Here is an 18975-nt window from a genome sequence, read left to right as displayed (position 1 = left end):
ATTGGCTCAGGAGTGATCCAATCAAAGCCAACGGGACTATTTTCCTGAAACACTCGTAGGAGAGGCAAGCTTTCCATAAAGCATGGACATGCCAGGGGTGACGGTGTGGATATAGGACCCCCCCCCCCCAATCAAGGAATCAGAACCAATAAATGGAGAGGAACGGAGTTCTGCGATGCCACCTCGGACTCTGCCTCCAGCCGCGTCCGAGATCCACGTAAACCTTTGGATGATTCTCTCACACGAGACGATAAAGTCTGTGTGATAGCGTTCCCACTCCCAGGGTCACGACCTCGTCAGTTGCCATGGAAAGAGTCGTGATACAGTGGGAGAGAGCTCGGAGTGGGAAGAGGACGGGGCACTCTGCAGCAGGCAGGCGAATTTCTGTTCATCCCGCGAGACCCGATGAAAATGTTACCATCTTCGTCCAATCCTCCAACCACGTCTCTCTCCGTAGCTGGTTGCGCCGTCCCCTCTTCTTGTGCACCCAGAAAGTTTGCGCACACCCCTGCTATATAGCACCTTATTGTGCGGTAATTGTTGGGGGGGCTGTTTCTGCCGTGAGGCAGCGAACGCTTTGCCTGAGTGTTATTCATTTTGGGATTTTGGGTCTTTGGCGAAAGGCCTGGCGTAAAGTTGATACTGGGTGTTTGTTGAGTGAATAACTGAATGAATGAGACCAAGGCAGCGGCAAAAGGGATGGGCAGGAGGAGCTGGATGGGGGCCATCTCTGCGGTGCCAACAGAAAACAATAGCAGCCTTAAATCTTGTTTTGGAATAGACAGGCTGGAGATTAATATTAATAACAAAGTGTTATTTAGTTGACTTGGACCCAATCCCTGGAGCAAAATTAATAATACCTGTGATTTATTATATGCCTCGTGTGCCAGGTGTTCTGCGGACATTCAATTTAATATTAACTCCAGCTTGGCAATGGAGGTGTGCTGATCGTGTAGGGGTCCCACAGCACCCACTTTATTATGGGGAGTTGAAATCGACTCCAGGGAAATAGCAATTCCATCCTCCTCCCATGTGGCTGGTTCAGGGACGGGTAGGCCTGAGCCAAGTAAGACCAGTAGGATCAAGTTTATTGCCACGAGAAAGGGTGTGAGATAAGGTGCTCTCTCTTGCCGGATGTGAACCCGGAAGTGTGTGGCCCTGTCTGTTCCCGGCAGCCATCTTGAGGACAAAGCCAATCCACGGAGGAGAGCAGAGCCAAGAAAATCCTGGAGGAATGGACCCAGGGCTTCCATCACTCCCAGCATGAACGTGACCTTTTTCTTGTTTTCTTCTTTTCTTTCTTTTTTTGTGAGCTCTACGCCCAACGTGGGGCTCAAACCCAGGACCCAGGACCCTGAGGTCAAGAGTTCCATGCTCTACCAATTGAGCCAGCTATTGGTAGACCTATTGGTTGACCTATTTCTGGATGTCCAGTTATGGGAGTTATGTGAATCAAAGGCATACCTCTGAGTCTGGGTTGAGTTTCTGCTATTTCAGCCAATTACACAGCGAGGGAGTCAAGACTTGGATAGTCATGTGCTTAACGTACCTCAGCTAATGGTAAGAGCTGGGATTGCGCTCCAGATCCGTCTTATCCTACAGCCTTTGCTCATCCCACTGAACTGAGCCAAAAAAGGTCAAATTACTTGGTCTCGGTTCGGATTCATCCGTTTACCTTTTGATATGGTTTCCCTAATACAGGCAGTTTCTACTGCCTAGAATATTCTATGCATCCTCTCTTTGCCTAGAAAAGTACAACATATCTTTCAGGCCTCAGCTTTAGTTAATGTCACTTCCTGACCTTCTCCCCATTCCAACCCTGGAGATTAACTTAGATCCCTTGGCCATTAATTCTCATGGTGGTTTGTATTTTTTTTTCACACTTTTTTTTTTTTTTACATTTATTTATTTTGAGAGAGAGAGAGAGAGAGCACGCAAGCAAGTGGGTGAGGGGCAGAGAGAGGAGAGAGAGAGAGAGAGAGAGATTGAGAGAGAGAATCCCAAGCAGGCTCTACGCTCGATCTCATGAAAGGAGACATCATGACCTGAGCTGAAATCAAGAGCTGGATGCTTGGGGCACCTGGGTGGCGCAGTCGGTTAAGCGTCCGACTTCAGCCAGGTCACGATCTCTCGGTCCGTGAGTTCAAGCCCCGCGTCAGGCTCTGGCCTGATGGCTCGGAGCCTGGAGCCTGTTTCCGATTCTGTGTCTCCCTCTCTCTCTGCCCCTCCCCGTTCATGCTCTGTCTCTCTCTGTCCCAAAAATAAATAAAAAACGTTGAAAAAAAATTAAAAAAAAAAAAGAGCTAGATGCTTAACCGGCTGAGCCACCCAGGCACCCCTTTCTTCCACGCTCTTATCACAAGTATAACTGATTTATTATTGTATAATACTTTTAAAATAGCTTGTCTATTTCATAAGGGCACATAGGTATCTGTTTTCACCTTACCGAATCCTCAGAACAGTGGATGTCACTTAGTGGGTGGCATTAAGCTCTTGCTTTCTGTGGTCAGGAGTTCTATTGGTAATTCTCCAAGTGTGGTCCCAGGACCTGCCAGCATTAGCATCACCTGGGAACTTGTTAGAAATGTCAATCATTAGGCCTCTCCCAGACCTACTGAGTTAGAATCTCGGAGAGTGGGACTGGGATGGCAATCTGTGTTTAACAAGCCCTTCAGGCCATTCAGGTTCTTGCAGGAGTTTGAAAGACACTGGCTTATACAGATTTGCTCTAGTCTATGCAGTGGGCACACATTAGGGCTTAGCCTCTGTGGATTGGGGTTCTTTCCTGCTTCTTTCTTTCTTTCTTTCTTTCTTTCCTTTCTTTCTTTCCTTTCTTTCTTTCTCCTCTCTCTCTCAAATCTTTCCTGAGGGAGAGTGAGTGAGCGGGGAAAGGGCAGAAAGAGGGACAGAGGATCCGAAGCAGGCTCGGTGCTGACAGCAAAGAGCCTGATGTGGGGCTCGAACCCACAAACTGTGAGATCATGACCTGAGCTGAAGTCAGAGGCTTAACTGAGCCACCCAGGCGCCTCTCCTGTTTCCTAAAATCAGCACTTTCACAAGGAAAGCGCATTGGAGGATAGGAACAGGAACTCATCACATTCTATGCCCTCTCAGAACCTCTGCAGTTGCTGCTAACTTCAGCTTAAAAAAATTTTTTTTTCCTCTAAATTTCATTTTTTTTTAACGTTTATTTATTTTTGAGACAGAGAGAGAGACAGAGCATGAACGGGGGAGGGGCAGAGAGAGAGGGAGACACAGAATCGGTAGCAGGCTCCAGGCTCTGAGCCATCAGCCCAGAGCCCGACGTGGGGCTGGAACTCACAGACCGAGAGATCGTGACCTGAGCTGAAGTCGGATGCTTCACCGACTGTGCCACCCAGGCGCCCCATCTCTAAATTTCATTTTTAAGTAATCTCTACACCCCACATGGGGCTTGAACTCACAACCCCAAGATCAAGAGTAGCATCTCTACCAACTTAGCAGGCTTAAAGGTTTTATTTTATTTTTTTAAAGTCCTCTCCACACTCCCTGAGGCTCAAAGTCGTAACCCCAAGATCAAGAGTCCTCCAGCATGCTCCCACTGACTGAGCCAGACAGGCCCCCTACTCCTCCTTCAGCTTTGATCACGCTTTCCACTATTACCCGACTTTATTCTTCAGGTGTCCGTCTACATTTTCATCCCCTCCCTTCCTTGCTATCTCGGCCAGCTGCGTGTTTGTTGGGTTCCTAACATTCACAGCACTCCTTTCTTGCAGTTAGTTTATTCATTTGCCCTTCCCTTGTTTCTCTGCCTCCGCCAGCGCCGGGACGACAGCAGCCGTGCTGACTGCACTAGTCCTAGCGCCTGGGTCCTTAGCAGGGCTGGCTAACGTGTGCGTGGACTAAATGACTGTAAGCTCCACGGAGGGCAGAGGCGGCGGGCTCCCGGCCGGGGAGCCTGGCGCGAAGACGCTCCCTAAAGCTCTGCGGAATGAATGGGCCAACGAAGCGAAAGGGAAACCGCCCCTTTACTAAGATGGCAGGCTCGGGCCCTTTACCAACATGGCCGGCGGCCCGCGTGGATGGGCGGCGAGCGCCGGGCGGGGACGGGCGGGGGCGGGGCCAGGCGGGAGCCGTCAGGTGCGGCCCCGCCCCGCGCCCCCCCACCCTCTCCCCGCTCGATTCCGGATTGGTCCGGTTCCAGCGCCGCAGCCCGGCGGCCGCGCCGTGGGGCCGCGCCGGGCGCTCGCCACTTCCGGCGCGTTGGGGCTGTTGGTCGGGGGCGGCCGCGCGGCGCGAGCGGGCGGCTCCGGGGCGGGCGCGCGCGCAGGGATGCTCCGGGGGGCGGCGGCGGCGGCGGCCGTGTGGGCTGAGGCGGCGAGGACAGCGCGGGCCCCCGGGCCTCTACCCTGAGCCGGCCGCCGGGGCTGCGCCGCCGAGGCCCCTTCAGCCTCCGCCCCTTCAGCCTCGGGGCCCGGCCCGCAGCCGCTTCTGAACGCGGAGGCCGGGAGCCCCTGCCTGGGCCCGGAGCCTCCCCTCGGGGGTCGGGCCCGGGCGGGGGGCCCCGAGCCGCTGCCCTCCTCGCCGGCCTCCGAGCCCCATTTCCTGCTTTTTCAGTTTCCTTGGGGAGGGGCGGGTGGGTCTAGATGAATTTGTTCCGGGGGTCCCCGGCGAGGCGGGCCGGGGGGCCGAGCTCTTTTTAGAGGGTCCCCGCGGGGCCCGGGTGGGGCAGCGGTTGTCTTTGCATGGGCGGGGGACTTCCCGAACCTGCCGGGACCATGACCTGAACTGTGCGAGCGGGACGTGTCCGAAGCTCGAGAGCCAGCTCACCTGAGCCGCCCCTCCCCCGGCCAGCATGGTAAGTGGGGTCCGAGCCCCTTCCCGCCCCGGTGCCCGGCCCGAGGGGTGGGAGCGGGCCCCGGGACTGCTGAGCCATCGCTTCTCCTCGGGGCGGGGAGAGGCGCGTGCCGAGCCCAGCAGTGACACATGCGTGCAGGCTTTGCAGCCCCGGCTCGGCGCTCCCCTCCCCCCCCCCCCCTTCCCCCCCCCCCCCCGGGATGTCTCAGGACTGGGAGGGACCTGGAAACGCAGCCGGCACTCCCCTTGCATCTGGCGTTTGCCTCTCTCACAATGTGGCATGTTTGACGGGGGCTCTCCTGTGTTTATTGAGGGCTTACTATGTGCTGAGCGACTGACCTGTGTTATTTAATGAGCACACCAGCTCTCTCCTGAAGTGGGGAGACTGAGGCACAGAGCAACTAATAACTCAGCTCAAGGTCACTCTTACGTGACCGTGGCGCGATTTGAACCTAGGCACTTTGACTTCAGAGCCTGTGTTAGGTAGAACACACAGAGCTGGATTTGGGGGCTTGCTGTCGGCGTATAAACGAGGAAACGGGTTGCGATTTGCAGAGGTCACTGATCTGGATAACAGCAAAGTCGGGAACAGGGGTGCTCTTTTGACACCCAGTCCGTTGTTCTTTCTGCTTCGTGCTCTGGCCTTTTCCCTGGTAGTGCTTGGAAAACTATTCATCCTTCCACATCCAGCTCAGAAGCCACCTCTTCTGAAGATACTTGCCACGTTTTTCAGACCCATAGACACTCTCAGTATTCCCTTAGATTTATGTACTCCCGTCTATTTATTAAGCCTTTTGTCTTTTTTGTTGTAATTGTTTCTGAGCCTTATCTCTCTACGGCAGTAGATTCAGTTCTCTCAAAGATGAAATTGAACCTTTATCTGCCCCGACTCCTGGTACATAGTAAGCCCTTGGGGGAGCGGTTGACTGCTCAGCCTGTGTCTTGTGCGCTTCCAGAGAAGGAAGTGTTCTTCAGGCTGCCCAGTTTACCCCTGTTGGGGATTTCGTGGAGAAAGGGACACAGTGACATCTGTGATCTAGACGTTCAGGCCAGTGGGATTTTTAAAACACTCAAGGAGCCTGTGGGTGTTGTGTTAGGTTCTGGGCATAGAGGGACAACCTCAGGCATAGGCCTTGTCTTCGTGGGGCTTAGGCCATTAATGGTGAGCAGCACTGTGTGGTAGGTCCTGTGTGTCATGGAGTGGCAGACCAGTTAAGCTCTCTGAGTCCCAATTTCATCTGTAAAATGTGGAGTTAGGAACGCCCTAATGAATAATCCAAAGGTATGAGACATTTAGTGAGTGATGAAAATAATACTCGGTATTTCTTCCTTCAGTTGTTCTTTCAAATTAATTTTCTTGTTTTTCTTTTTTAGATTGTAAAATACACAGAACATAAAATGTACCATTTTGATGATTTAAAAAAAATTTTTTTTTCTTAACGTTTATTTATTTTGGAGAGAGAGACAGCCCGACAGAGCAGGGGAGGGGCGGAGAGAGAGAGAGGGAGACACAGAATCGGAAGCAGGTTCCAGGCTCCGAGCTGACAGCACAGAGCCTGATGCGGGGCTTGAACCCACAAACTGTGAGATCCTGACCTGAGCCAAAGTCGGATGCTCAACGGACTGAGTCACCCAGGTGCTCCCCATTTTAATGATTTTTAAGCGTACAGGTCAGCAGCATTAAGCGCACTTGACCCTTGAGCAACATGGGGGTCATGGGGGCACTGACCTCCATGCAGTGGAGAATCGTGTATAACTTTGGACTCCCCCGAAACTTTACTATTAGTCTCCCCGGAAGCCTTACTGATAACATTAACAGTTGATGAACGTTTATTCTGTATGTTATGTGTATTATATACTGTATTTTTTTTTAACAATTATTTATTATTGAGAGAGAGAGCATGAGCAGGGGAGGGGCAGAGAGAGGAGGAGACACAGAATCCGAAGGAGGCTCCAGGCTCTGAGCTGTCAGCACAGAGCCTGACACAGGGCTCGAACTCACAAACCGGGAGACCATGACCTGAGCCAAAGTCGGACGCTTAACCGACTGAGCCACCCAGGTGCCCCTATATACTGTATTCTTAACAAGAAAGTAAGCTAGAGAAAAAAGTCAATCAGAAAATCATAAGAGGAAATACGTTCAAAACCACGTTGTTCAAGGGTCACTGTACATTCACATGGTTGTGCTTTCATCCCCAGAACTTTTTTCATCTCACAAAACTGAAACTGCATCCATTAGGCAATAACTTCATTCCTTTCTCCCCCATCCCCTGGTGACCACTATTCTATTTTCTCTCTCTGTGAATTTGACTCTGTATCTCATATAAGTGGAACCATACAGTATTGGGTCTTTTCGTGACTGCTTATTTCACTGACTATCATGTCCTGGAGGTTCAGCCATGTTGTGGCATGTGTCAGAAATTCCTTCATTTTAACACTGAGTAATCTTCTATTGTGGGTGTAAACTCACATAAAACTCCTATAAGCTCATATTTTGTGCGTCCAGTCATCTGTTGATGGACACCTGGGTTAACTTGCACCTTTTGACTTGTGAGTAATGCTGCCGTGCATAGGGGTGTCCCAATCTTTCAGTGGATTTTAAGTCCCCACTATACGGCAGGCTCTAGGGAATGTCAGATGAAAAAGCAGATAAGCTCCTCCCCTCGGGGAGTTTGCAAAGAATGTTGCTTTAGGACCCCGGGCAGAATTTTATTGGTTATTGACTAAGCTAGCCCAGCACCCTTGCATTCAGATTTCATTAATAGGCAGGCAGAGCATCCTGAAAATGGCCACCTGGGAGCAATTATTGTAAAGTAGTTGACTTCATGTTTACCTTGTATGTCTTTTTCGGGGGGGGGGGGGGGTAAGTTTCAAGTGAAGGTTTTTGTAACCTAGACCTCACATACTTAGGACCCAGGGGGTGGCCACAATGGATGTGACGAGAAAAGGATCTTTTTTTTAAAATTAAAAAAAAAATTTTTTTTTTAAACAACTTTATTTTGAGAGACAGTGTGGCAAGCAGGGAGGGGCAGAGGGAGGGAGGGAGGGGAGGGAGAGGGAGTGAGAGAGAGAAAGAGAGAGAAAATCCCAAGCAGTCTCTGTGCCTTCACAGAGCCCAACTTGGGGCTTGAACTCATGAACCACGAGATCATGACCTGAGCCAAAATCAAGAGTCAGAGGCTTAACCAGTTGAGCCACCCAGGCGCCCCGAGACTAGGACCTTCTAATCACAACATATTTTCAGTTCTGACGCCAGGGGTTCATATCCTGTAGGTATCCCAGGGTCGGGTGTGGACGGGGCAGGCCTTGTCCTCAGAATGCAAGGAAGTTGTTGCCAGGTGTGTATTTTACAGGAGGAGGAGCTTTTCCCTGGGATCACAGCTCTTTCTTTATTCCGGGAACTTTTTCCTCACTCTTAACATTTTTACTTTTAATTAAGGGCATTAGTTGACACGTTTGAGCCTTTTTAATGTCTTCTTTGTAAAACTTCAATTCTGATGAGATGGAAATGGTGTAATAGGAGAAAACCACCATTTGTTGTGTGTCTGCTATAAGCTAGCTGTTTCTCATTTGTTCATTTTTCTTGTGGTCAGTCATTCAGTATCTGTATCTGGTCTGGTTTACTGGAGCAGCCCTGTGAGGTCACATTGTTACGAGGGGGGGAAATGACACCTGATGGAGGTACCTGGGTGGAGCTGGCATTTGGACCAGGGCGCTCTACTCCAGAGCCTGTGCTTTTGGTAGTTCAGATCTTTCTCGATTTCCAGTGGGGTTGTGTCCTGATAAACTCCACGTAAGTTGAATATATTGTAAGTCAAAATGCATTTACTGTCGAACATCACAGCTTAGCCTAGCCTACCTTAAACGTGTTCAGAATACGTAAGTTAGCCTACAGTTGCACAAAATCACCTAACACAAAGCCTGTCTTACAACAGAGTGTTGAATATCTCACGTCATTTGCTGAATATCGTACTGAAAAGAATAGAATGGTTGTGGGTGTATCAGTGGTTGACCCCGCTGATCGTGTGGCTGACTGGGAGCAGCGGCTGACTGCCACCGCCCAGCGTTAGGACAGAATTTCGTACTGCGTGTCACTAGCCTGGGAAAAGATCCAAAGTCAGAATTTGAAGTATGGTTTCTACTGACCGCGCATCGCTTTTGCGTCCTCCTGAAGTCGGACCATTGTAAGTCGGGGACTGTCTGCGCCTTGTGCTGCTGCACGTGGAAGATCGTGGAACAGGATGGGGGCTGTCACCCGACTACATTTTGTTGGGTTCTGAGGTAGATAGTGATGGGGGCCGGGAAGTATGGATATTTCCTTTAAACCCTCCCTCTAGGAGGCATCTTGACCTGCAGATTTAGAGCCAGTTAAAAAACAAGATTCGTAGTTGCAGTACAGAATCACTAGAACAGCTGTACTGTAACTACATTTGATTAATTCATTGGTGTGTTGTTGTTGAATTTCGGCGAGTTCTGAAGTGATGTAATATCTTGAGGTTCCCACTCCTCTGAAGAGTGGTTACTTCATATTGAATGAGCTGTTGGTTATTGTGGAAGTTTTGTGCAAAATCAAGTTCTTGCTTAAGTTAGTGTTTTTCTAGTTGCTTAGAAAAGTGCTTTGGTTACAAGGACTTCTTATGTTTTTGAATGTTGCCTTCTGTGAGTGGTCCCGAAGATGGAGGCAAAATCACACCTTCCGTTTGGCCACTCAAATGGTGTGTCATCCCCTTGTTCGTTAATGGTGTCACGTGGCGCACCGAGCCCTGGGAGGTATGAAGAGCGTGACGGTGCGGACAGATGCCAGGGAAAGATTCAGAAGTACTCAGGCTCTGTCGTCCGCAACGCAGCTAGAGCTGGGCTGGGAAGCAGGTTAACTAGCCAAGAAATGACATTGCTCAAATGATGGAATTACTTTACTGGTAAAAACACAAACTCTGTAATGCATAGAGAAGTAATTCTCTACGGTGAGAGAGAGCTTTTTAGTGCCTCAGTTCATTCATAAAATAATTTATTGATTTCCCATGTCAAGTGTACAATCCTAGGTACTGTGGATATAAGAATATAATAGTTAATACTTATAGGGCTTAGCATACACCACATATTTTACATATGTTCACTCATTTACTTTTCTAAGCAATGCCAGGAGGTAGAGGCTATTTTTATTTCTCATTTTATGGATTAAAACATCCAAAGCCCTGAGAGGTTAGGCACCTTCCCAAGGTCACATTGTGACTGAGTGGTGGAACCGGGATTCAAAGCCAGGCAGTCTGGCTCCAGAGTCAGAGCAGAGTCAGAGCTCGAAACTGTTACACTTTGACCCCAAGAGGGTTAGTATTGCCCTGTCCTCTAGGAGCCAGTTTAATGAGGCAGATGGGACTGTCTCCCGGTGATTACAAGAGACTGTGATAAGGGTGATAGAAGAAGAATGCATTGGTGCAAAAGGCAGCATATCTGAGGGAGACTCACTGAGGAGAGGGGCCAGGGAGGGTTTCCCAGGAAGCGTATTGGAATCTTGAAGGGTTAGGAAAAGTTGTCTGCAGATAGTTACAAAGATCAGATAGGTATCCCTAAAGATAACCAAAAACAGGTGTCAAGGGAAAGTGAAGGAAGGAATTAAGGTAACATTTGTTGAGTGCCTACGACTTTGTAGGGCTTTAGGTACTTGTAGGGCACAAACATGTTATTTCTTCTCATTGTAAATACCTTTACCTCTGCTGCCCAGGCCGGCTTCTGCCCCGTTTCTTTGCTCCCCTTTGCAATAGAACTCTGGGGAAGAGTGCTCTCTAATTCCTCACCTTCCATTCTGTCTGCCTCGCACATCAAGGCGCATCAAGGTTCTTCTGTCCACTGGTGCTACAGCTGAGATGATTAGTTCCCAAGCCCTCTCCACGGCTCCCACGCCTTCACATCCTGCTTGCTTGCTTTTTGTGGCATTTACCTTAAAATTTTATTTATTTATTTATTTATTTATTTATTTTTTTTGAGAGAGAGTATGCAGGCAGGGGAGGCAGAGAGAGAGAGAGAGAGAGGGAAAGGGAAGGAGGGAGGGAGGGAGGGAGGGAGAGAGAGAGAGAGAGAGAGAATATATCCCAAGCAGGCTTTGCTCCATCTCATGAACTGTGAAATCATGACTTGAGCCAAAATCAAGTCAGACGCCCAACCCACTGAGCCATCCAGGCGCGCCCCCCCCCCCCCCCTTTGAAGTGAGCTTTATGCTCAATGTGGGGCTTGAACTCATGACACTGAGATCGAGTCGAGTGCTCTAGGGACTGAACCAGCAAGGCCCTGTGTAACATTGACCATTTGAAAACATTTTATATACTTGATGTTATTTATGAGGTCTATTTCTTGTTATCTCCTTCTGCTAAAATGTTAACTCTATAGAGCTGGGGATCTTCACTTTGTTCACTGATGAATGGCAAGAATCTGGAACAATTTCTGGCAGAGTAGACAGTTACGTTGTAGGAATGCTGTGGATGTGTTGCGTGTTCAAAGGGCCGTTAGAGAGCTGGAGTAAGCTAGGTTCCCCGTGCCCAATAGAACTTGCCGAGAGAGGATATTTCAGAAGAGAAGGGTGTAGCTAATGTTCAAACCATTGAATAGACTGGTTTGGCCATGGCGGTTTGTGTTATGTAATAGCTGGAGAGAAAGTCATAAAGGTGGTTTATGACCAGGTTATGGAGGGCCTTCCGTAGGGAGTTTGGTTTTGTTGGCTGGTTTTTCCTTAAAGGAAAACCATCTGCCGCGTACAGGTTAGATTGGTGTGGGAAACCAGACATGACACCTTGCCTGTATGGCCGTGCCAAAGGTCGGTTTTTAGGTGTGGAATTAGAGTGAGGAAGACTTGAGCGAGAGAGTTGTCATTTTTTAAAAAGTGGGTTCCAGAGTTAAGGGATAAAGAAAAGGGAAAAAACTCAAGTTGACTTTGGGAAACTGGTGTTTGGGAATAGTGGAGGTTTTAATTAATTGGTGATTTGGATTTGGTGGAATGGAGGAGGTGACAGGTAAAGAAACGGACAGGAAGATGACAGGAGAGAGGCCCCATGCAGATAAAATAAGGGGTTTGCTCTGGAAGGAGGTGGGCATTTGCCACGTTGAGATGCAGGTGATTGGCATCGGGCAGGACAAAGGTCTTGATGATTGACGAAGCGGAATCGTTGACATACGTGTCCAAGTCAAGGAAGATGTGACAGCATGGGCTTGGGTGAAAAGGGAGGGGGCTCCTGAGCTTGTAGCTGCTGTCCTCCCGCACCTTTTGCGACCCATCGCGGACTGACTTTGTGTCTTCACCACTTTTCGAGATCACCTGTAACTTGTGGGTGCTGACACCAGTATAAGCGGCCTCTTTTCAGTCCTTGTGCCTTTCTGACCTGCCTTTGGCAACCCCTGGACTTCTTTTTCGTTTCTGAAACACTTTTTTTCCCTTGCCCCCCATGATATTACTGTCCTGGTTCAGTCTTCCTTGGTCTTCTCATGGCTTCTGCTAGGACCTGGGTGCCAGTGAGGACTCAGCCTCACTCTCCAGCCGTTGGTCTCCACCTGAGTGTCCTGGAGGCACTCGAAGCCTGTCTGAGCCAAGTCCACCGTCTTTATCTCAGGTTAGCGCCTCCTCCCACCTGCCCTGCGTCTGTTCATGACCTTATTTGCTGTACACTTAAGGGGGAAACCTGAGTCATCTTTAACTTCCTCTTTACCTTATGCCTCTAGACTTGGGGATGCTCTGCTGACCTGTGTTCTGACCCCCGCCCTTCCCTCCATTCCCTCCACTTCGGTCAGGGTTGTCTCTTGCTTTCAGTCTTGGTGTCTCGACGGCTTCCAGGTTCTCCCTCTGCCATTCCATCTTTTGTATTCCTGCCAGAGCCACCTCTTGGAGCTCGGATGGAAGCGTGCCATTCGACCCCAAATCATTCAGAGCAGAGACCCAAGCTTTCCACAGAACGGCGGGAAGCACTTGGGCCCTGGATTTTCACAGTTTCACTTTTAGTCCTCTCAGTATGGATGAAGATGATGTATTAAATGCTTACAGTGATGTATTTGGAATATCTTTTAAAGACTTGCCAAATTATACATGTTCCCTAGCCACAGCAAACCACCTGTCGTTCCCAGAACACTGAGTACTCTTCATACTTCTGTCTTTGCTCAGTGCTGTTCCCTCTGCTCTAATGTCCTTTTCTTCATTTTTGCAGGTGACACCTTCCCCACCATTTCAAGGTCACCATAAACACCTTTCTAAGGCTTTTCAGCTAGTAGTTTAGCGTTTATCATCTTTGAATACAGTTATGTTTTTTCTTTTGACTTTTATTATTTTGATATATTGTTTTTTATTATATAGGAATTATAGGACTACATGCTTCTAGTGTCAATTCAGAAGCATGAGGAGCACAGTGTGAGATCTTCGACTCGTTTTCTTTTAGTCCCACTCCAAGTCTGCGGGTGGGGAGGATTAGATCTTTGTCTTTAAGAGTCTGTGTCAGGGTGAGTCTTAGGCCTCTTTGCATTTCCAGCCTCTTTGCATTTCCAGCATCTGTAAGCATTCTGTAGATACTGAGGCAGTCAAAAGAGGTGTTAAAAGAAAAATTCAAGAAGGTCAAGGAGGCCTTAGACTGTAGTAAATGACAGTGGCAGTTTTTGGAGAGTGTGGTAAGATTGTAATAGAGTATGAATGTAGTAGGCACCCTGTTTTTCCAAAACCTACACGCTCACAAACAGGCGCCCTGTTTTTCCAAAGCCAGCACTCTCGCATGACAGCATTTTCCCCCTAGACGCGTAGAGGTGGGGAACAGCGAGCCGGGGAAGTTGTTAGAAATGCTGTGTAGATGGTGTGCTTAGGGGGAGGCTCCAGCCACCAATTGCTGCTGGAAGAACTGTTGGGGCTCAGTGGGGATGGGGTGTGGTGAGGGAGGGGTTGTGGATACTGAGGAAACTCACGGCGCAGAGGGAAGTGAGGGAGGTGGCAGGAGGCTGATGGGAAAGGAAGGAAGCTGGGGGTCAGAGGGAGCAGAAGGTCTGTGTGTGTTTCATAATTACATTCAGCAGCAGCCATTGTCGATGGGCCCTCACGTTCACTGCATACGGTACCTCCTTTAATTTAATGACAGCGCTGCAAGGTGGGTCTCCTCTGTTCTCATCGCACAGTTGGGAAGATGAGGACACTGAGGGTCAGGGAGGATAATGTAAGTACCTCGTTCAAAATTACACAGCAGGTTGATAGAAATGTGATTCAGACCCAAGGTTCTAACTCCACAGCCCGTGTTTTTTTTTTTTTTTTTTTTTTTGACATCACTAGGTTGTTTCTTCTTCCCCTTCCTCCTCCTCCTCCTCCTCCCTCCTCCCCCCTCCTCCTCCCCCCTCCCTCCCTCCCTCCTCCCCCCTCCCTCCCTCCCTCCCTCCTCCCCCTCCCTCCCTCCTTCTCCTCCTCCTCCTCCACTAGGTTTCTTCTTAAGCCAGTGCACATTTACAGAGACATATTTACTCGAAATGTAGTCCAGCTGGGTGTATTGTCCCAGGAAAAACAGTGCATCTAGTCATCTAACCTTAAAACTTGTAAAGTAATAGGGCAAGATGGTCAAAACTTTGCTCATAACTGAGGAGAAAGTAGGTATCTGCATGTCCTCTACTGTGATAGACTAGAGAAAGCATGACTCTTGAGGGCACAGTGGTAGCTGGATCCCATCACAGCACATCAGCAGAAAGGACAGTGGCTTGATATCTTTATGCAGGTCAGTTGACCTAAGTCCATTAGGTTTAGCGTATGTGGGAGCTCATTTACATTAGAGTAGCCTGCTGCTGTTTTACATAAGGGTTATCATGAAAAAGATCTCTGGTCTCAGACTCCCTGAAGAGGTAAAGGTATTTTATTAGCTAAATGCAGCTGGGGAAACAAAAAAATCACTGGTTTCTAAATTGGTTAGTAATTAAGTAGACCTGGGAAGATCGTTCCATCTCTCTATTTAAAAAAGAGTAACCAGGGCGCCTGGGTGGCTCGGTCGGTTAAGCGTCCGACTTTGGCTCAGGTCATGATCTCACGGTCCGTGAGTTCGAGCCCTGTGTCAGGCTCTGTGCTGACAGCTCAGAGCCTGGAAGCTGCTTTGGATTCTGTGTCTCCCTGTCTCTGACCCTCCCCCGTTCATGCTCAGTCTCTCTCTGTCTCAAAAATAAATAAACGTAAAAAAAAAAAAATAAAGAGTAACAACTGGATAGTTTTTTTATAAGAATGACATGTGCTTTTTAAAAATCAGGCGTTACAGGTGCAAAGAATATGGCAAAAGAAATCACCCCTAATCCTACTACCCTAAAGTATAATTAGCATCATATAAATATCTGTATGTCTTTGTAGATATGTGTTATCTGGATAGGCGAGATGGAATCCTAAAGTTCTTTCATTTCAAAAGTGATCATGCTGATTTGGGGGATCATTTTTTTTTTTTTTAATTTTTTAACGTTTATTTTTGAGAGAGAGAAGAGACAGAACGTGAGCAGGGGAGGGGCAGAGAGAGGGGGAGACACAGAATCCGAAGCAGGCTCCAGGCTCTGAGCTGTCAGCACAGAGCCTGACGTGGGGCTCGAACTCATGAACTGCGAGATCATGACCTGAGCTGAAGTCGGATGCTTAACCGACTGAGCCACACAGGCACCCCTGAAGAATCATGTTAGTTTTAAAATAAAAGAAAAATCAATTAATTGTTGCATTTTTTTTTTTTTTAAAGCTTTACTTTCTGGAGTAATTAAATACAGAAAGTTGCAAAAGGAGGTCCACAAGTTCCCAGTGGTGACATCTTCCATAGCTGTGTGCAATAGCAAAACCAGGAAGTTGACGTTGGTGCCTGTCAGTTACCGACTGGACTGGAGACCTTACTTAGTTTTCACCTGTTTTTAACCTGCACTCACTTGTGTGTATGGTTCCGTGCAGCTTGGTCCACGTGCTGATGGATGTAACTGCACCGCAGTCAAGGTCCAGAGCTGCCCCAGCACCACAGAACTCCTCAAGCCTAGTACTCTCTGTGTCCTGCCCCCACCCCCCAGCATCCACTCATCTCTCTCCCTCTAGCTTTGTCAGTTTGAGGACAGTGTAGGAGTGTAATCCGTGTGTGACCTTAAGAGATTGACTGTTTTCATACGCATGGCGCCCTTGAGGGGTCACTTGCATTTCATAGCAAATAAAGAAAGCAATGAAACTGGACAAGGACTTGTCAGATTTCAAGTAAATCTTTGCTTCAGTAATTATTAGCTTTTGATAAATCCGTGGAGGTTAAGAGAAAAGATTATGAAAGACTTCAACAAGATGGAGTCATTTTTATTTTATCTACTAATTTTATTTTATTTTTAAATAAGCTACAGCCCAACGTGGGGCTTGAACTCAACAACCCCAAGATTAAGAGTCCCATGCTTCATTGACTGAGCCAGCCAGGCACCCCAAGAAGATGGCCTCAATTTTTTTTAACGTTTATTTTATTTGTTTAGAAAGAGCGAGAAAGAGTGTGAGCAGGGGAAGAGGCAGAGAGAGGGAGAGAATCTCAAGTAGGCTCTCTGTGCTGTCAGTGCAGAGCCCAGTGAGGGGTTCAATCTCACAAATCGTGAGATCATGACCTGAGCGGAAATCAAGAGTCAGATGCTTAATTGAACCACCCAGGTGCCCCCATTTTTTTAATGTTTATTTTGAGAGAGTGTGCACACTCACGCATGAGCAGGGGAGGGGCAGATAGAGGGTGAGAGAGAATCCATCCCAAGTAGGCTTCATGCTTGGTGCAGAGCCAGACATGGGGCTTGATCCCACGACCGCAAGATCATGACCTGAGCCAATATCAAAGTTGAACCCTTAACCGACTGAGCCACCTAGGCACCCCAAGATGGCATCATTTTTAATAAATATATTCCATGTTTCAGTTCTAGGCAGTATCAGTGACCTTAATAATAGGAAAAATAAGAACATTTGCACTTCTTCTGTTTTCCCCTTCTCATTGTTGATTGTTGTTTTACGTTACTTTAGAGCATTTATAATTTGTTCCGTAACCATAATTTCCTCAGTATTTAGTTTTAGTTTTAGATTTTAAGGATTCATTGTTCTCCACTGGTTCTTTGAACTGTGGTCTTTTCATACCTGAAGTCTTTTTTCTTTTTAAGTTTATTTATTTAACAAATAATAGAGAAAGACACAGAGAGAGAGAGAGAGAGAGAGCGCGCGCACGCGTGCCAGTGGGGGGAGGGGCAGAGAGAGAGGGGACAGAGGATCTGAATGCAGCAGGCTTTGTGCTGAAAGCAGTGAGCCCGATGTGGGGCTCGAACTCATGAACTGTTAAGATCATGACCTGAGCCAAAGTCAGACACTTAACCAACTGGGTCACCCAGGTGCCCCTCCATATCTCCTATCTTTAATTCATCTTCCTGTTGGCTAGATTTGATTGTCAGTTTTTAAAAAGGGTGACTTATTTGGTGAAATAATGCTTTTATACTTGAAGGATATCTTGGCTAGGTATAAAATTCTTGGTTTACACTCTTTCCTTCAGATTCTTAGATATTCTGGGATTGGTCCTTTTAATCTGTTCAGCATTGATTAGCTGATAATTTCTTTTCATAGAGTTTTTGGTTGCTATATTCCCTAAATTATTTCATGTTTGAAAATGCCTGCCTGTTGTTCTTATCCATAAATACTCATGGGTCATACATTCTTTTCTGAAGAATTTTGTTGATACTTACCGTTTTTTTGCCATTGAATGATGTTGTGTGGACAAGTGTGTTTAGCCTAATTCATATAATGCTGTCCCTTTACCCCAGTTAGAGATAGCTTGCCTTTTTTTGCATGGTTGTTAGAAGAAATCTATGTTGCTGAAGTTCAGTCTCAATTAGGATATCTTTTAGTGTGGATTATTATTTTTTTTTGTTATCATTTTGCCCAAGAATGTGGTATGCCTGCCTTAAGGCATAAGTTCCCTAATGTTGGCTATTTTAGATTTCTGGTGCTTGGTACTAATACTGTAGTAAACACATTGAATACATCTTTGTCCACTTTGTGAGATAGTAGGATAAATTTCTAGAAGAATTGTGGAGCAAACCGTGTATTTAAAAATTCTGGTAGATGGTGCTATTCCTACAAAATTAGGAGTTTCTACTCTCATTAATGGGGTACTTCCTGTTTTCCTATCTTCTAGCCAACCGTTAAAACTTTTTAATGTGAGAGGTGAAAATGGCATATCAGGAATTACATGTGGGATCCTTTCTTTGTAAGTGAAGTGGAACATCTTTTGATATTTTATTGCCATGTGCATTTTTTCCCATGTCTGCTGACCATTTTTGGTCTCCAGATCTTTGTACATTTTTCTGTTGGGTCAGCCAACAATTAAAAAGAATGTAATTTGGCTGAATTTTAGAATCGATAAAATTATGTTTGGAATGGCTTGCACATTTGGTCGATGGCTCTCATGCTGCTGATTTTTTTTTTTTTTTAAACGTTTATTTATTTTTGAGACAGAGAGAGAGCATGAACGGGGGAGGGTCAGAGAGAGAGAGGGAGACACAGAATCGGAAACAGGCTCCAGGCTCCGAGCTGTCAGCACAGAGCCTGACGCGGGGCTTGAACTCACGAACCATGAGATCATGACCTGAGCCGAAGTTGGACGCTTAACCGACCAAGCCACCCAGGTGCCCCTCATGCTGCTGATTTTAGTCAGAATAAGAGCACTAACATTTCACATATACTAATATTGTAGACCTGACTAACATGATTGTCTTAGTGATGGGACTGTGTAATCTCATCATTTTCTAAACTTTTGTCTGATGATCCATGTGGTTAAGACAATATTCTTCCCCGCTTGGCTTCATGTTTGTCATAACATAACGTGAGAACAAGTTTAATTGTAGGAAAGCAATTCCATGGCCGGAAAGCTGCGGAGCTCACCTTGGTGAAGAGATTTTTCTGGTAATCATTTGTTAACTGGGTTTGTGAACCAGAGTGTGAATTTAGAATGCTAAAGGATACATGAAGTAATTTCATAAGGGAGTTTACCAGTCATGCTTAGGGTTTCTCTGATTTTCTACTGAGATTCCCCTAATGGCAGAGAACACCTATACCTGGTTAAAGGAAGGCACCTGTCCTGGGGCTATAGGTCACGGCCGCTCTCTGTGAATCTGAAATGTCTTGAATCT

The 18975-nt window shown here is 47.3% G+C and overlaps 1 protein-coding gene across 8 annotated transcripts in view; it reads left to right on the top strand.

Annotated features, from left to right (window-relative positions):
* Window positions 1–4278: 4278 nt before the first annotated feature.
* The window catches only part of XPO6 (exportin 6), a 103150-nt gene continuing 88453 nt past the window's right edge, over window positions 4279–18975 (top strand). For 3 of the 8 annotated variants that reach the window (XM_049638481.1, XM_049638477.1, XM_049638479.1), the window contains exon 1: window positions 13760–14009. In XM_049638481.1, the coding sequence (XP_049494438.1) occupies window positions 13980–14009 (30 nt within the window). In that variant the 5' untranslated portion in view covers window positions 13760–13979. Of the gene's footprint in view, window positions 4838–13756; window positions 14010–18975 lie in introns of those variants that run through there. The other 5 variants (XM_049638475.1, XM_049638474.1, XM_049638478.1 and 2 more) reach the window with 4 other exon arrangements.

The sequence above is a fragment of the Panthera uncia genome, chromosome E3 (assembly GCF_023721935.1).
Source record: "Panthera uncia isolate 11264 chromosome E3, Puncia_PCG_1.0, whole genome shotgun sequence".
NCBI lineage: Eukaryota > Metazoa > Chordata > Mammalia > Carnivora > Felidae > Panthera > Panthera uncia.
This window is presented reverse-complemented; position numbering and strand designations above follow the sequence as displayed.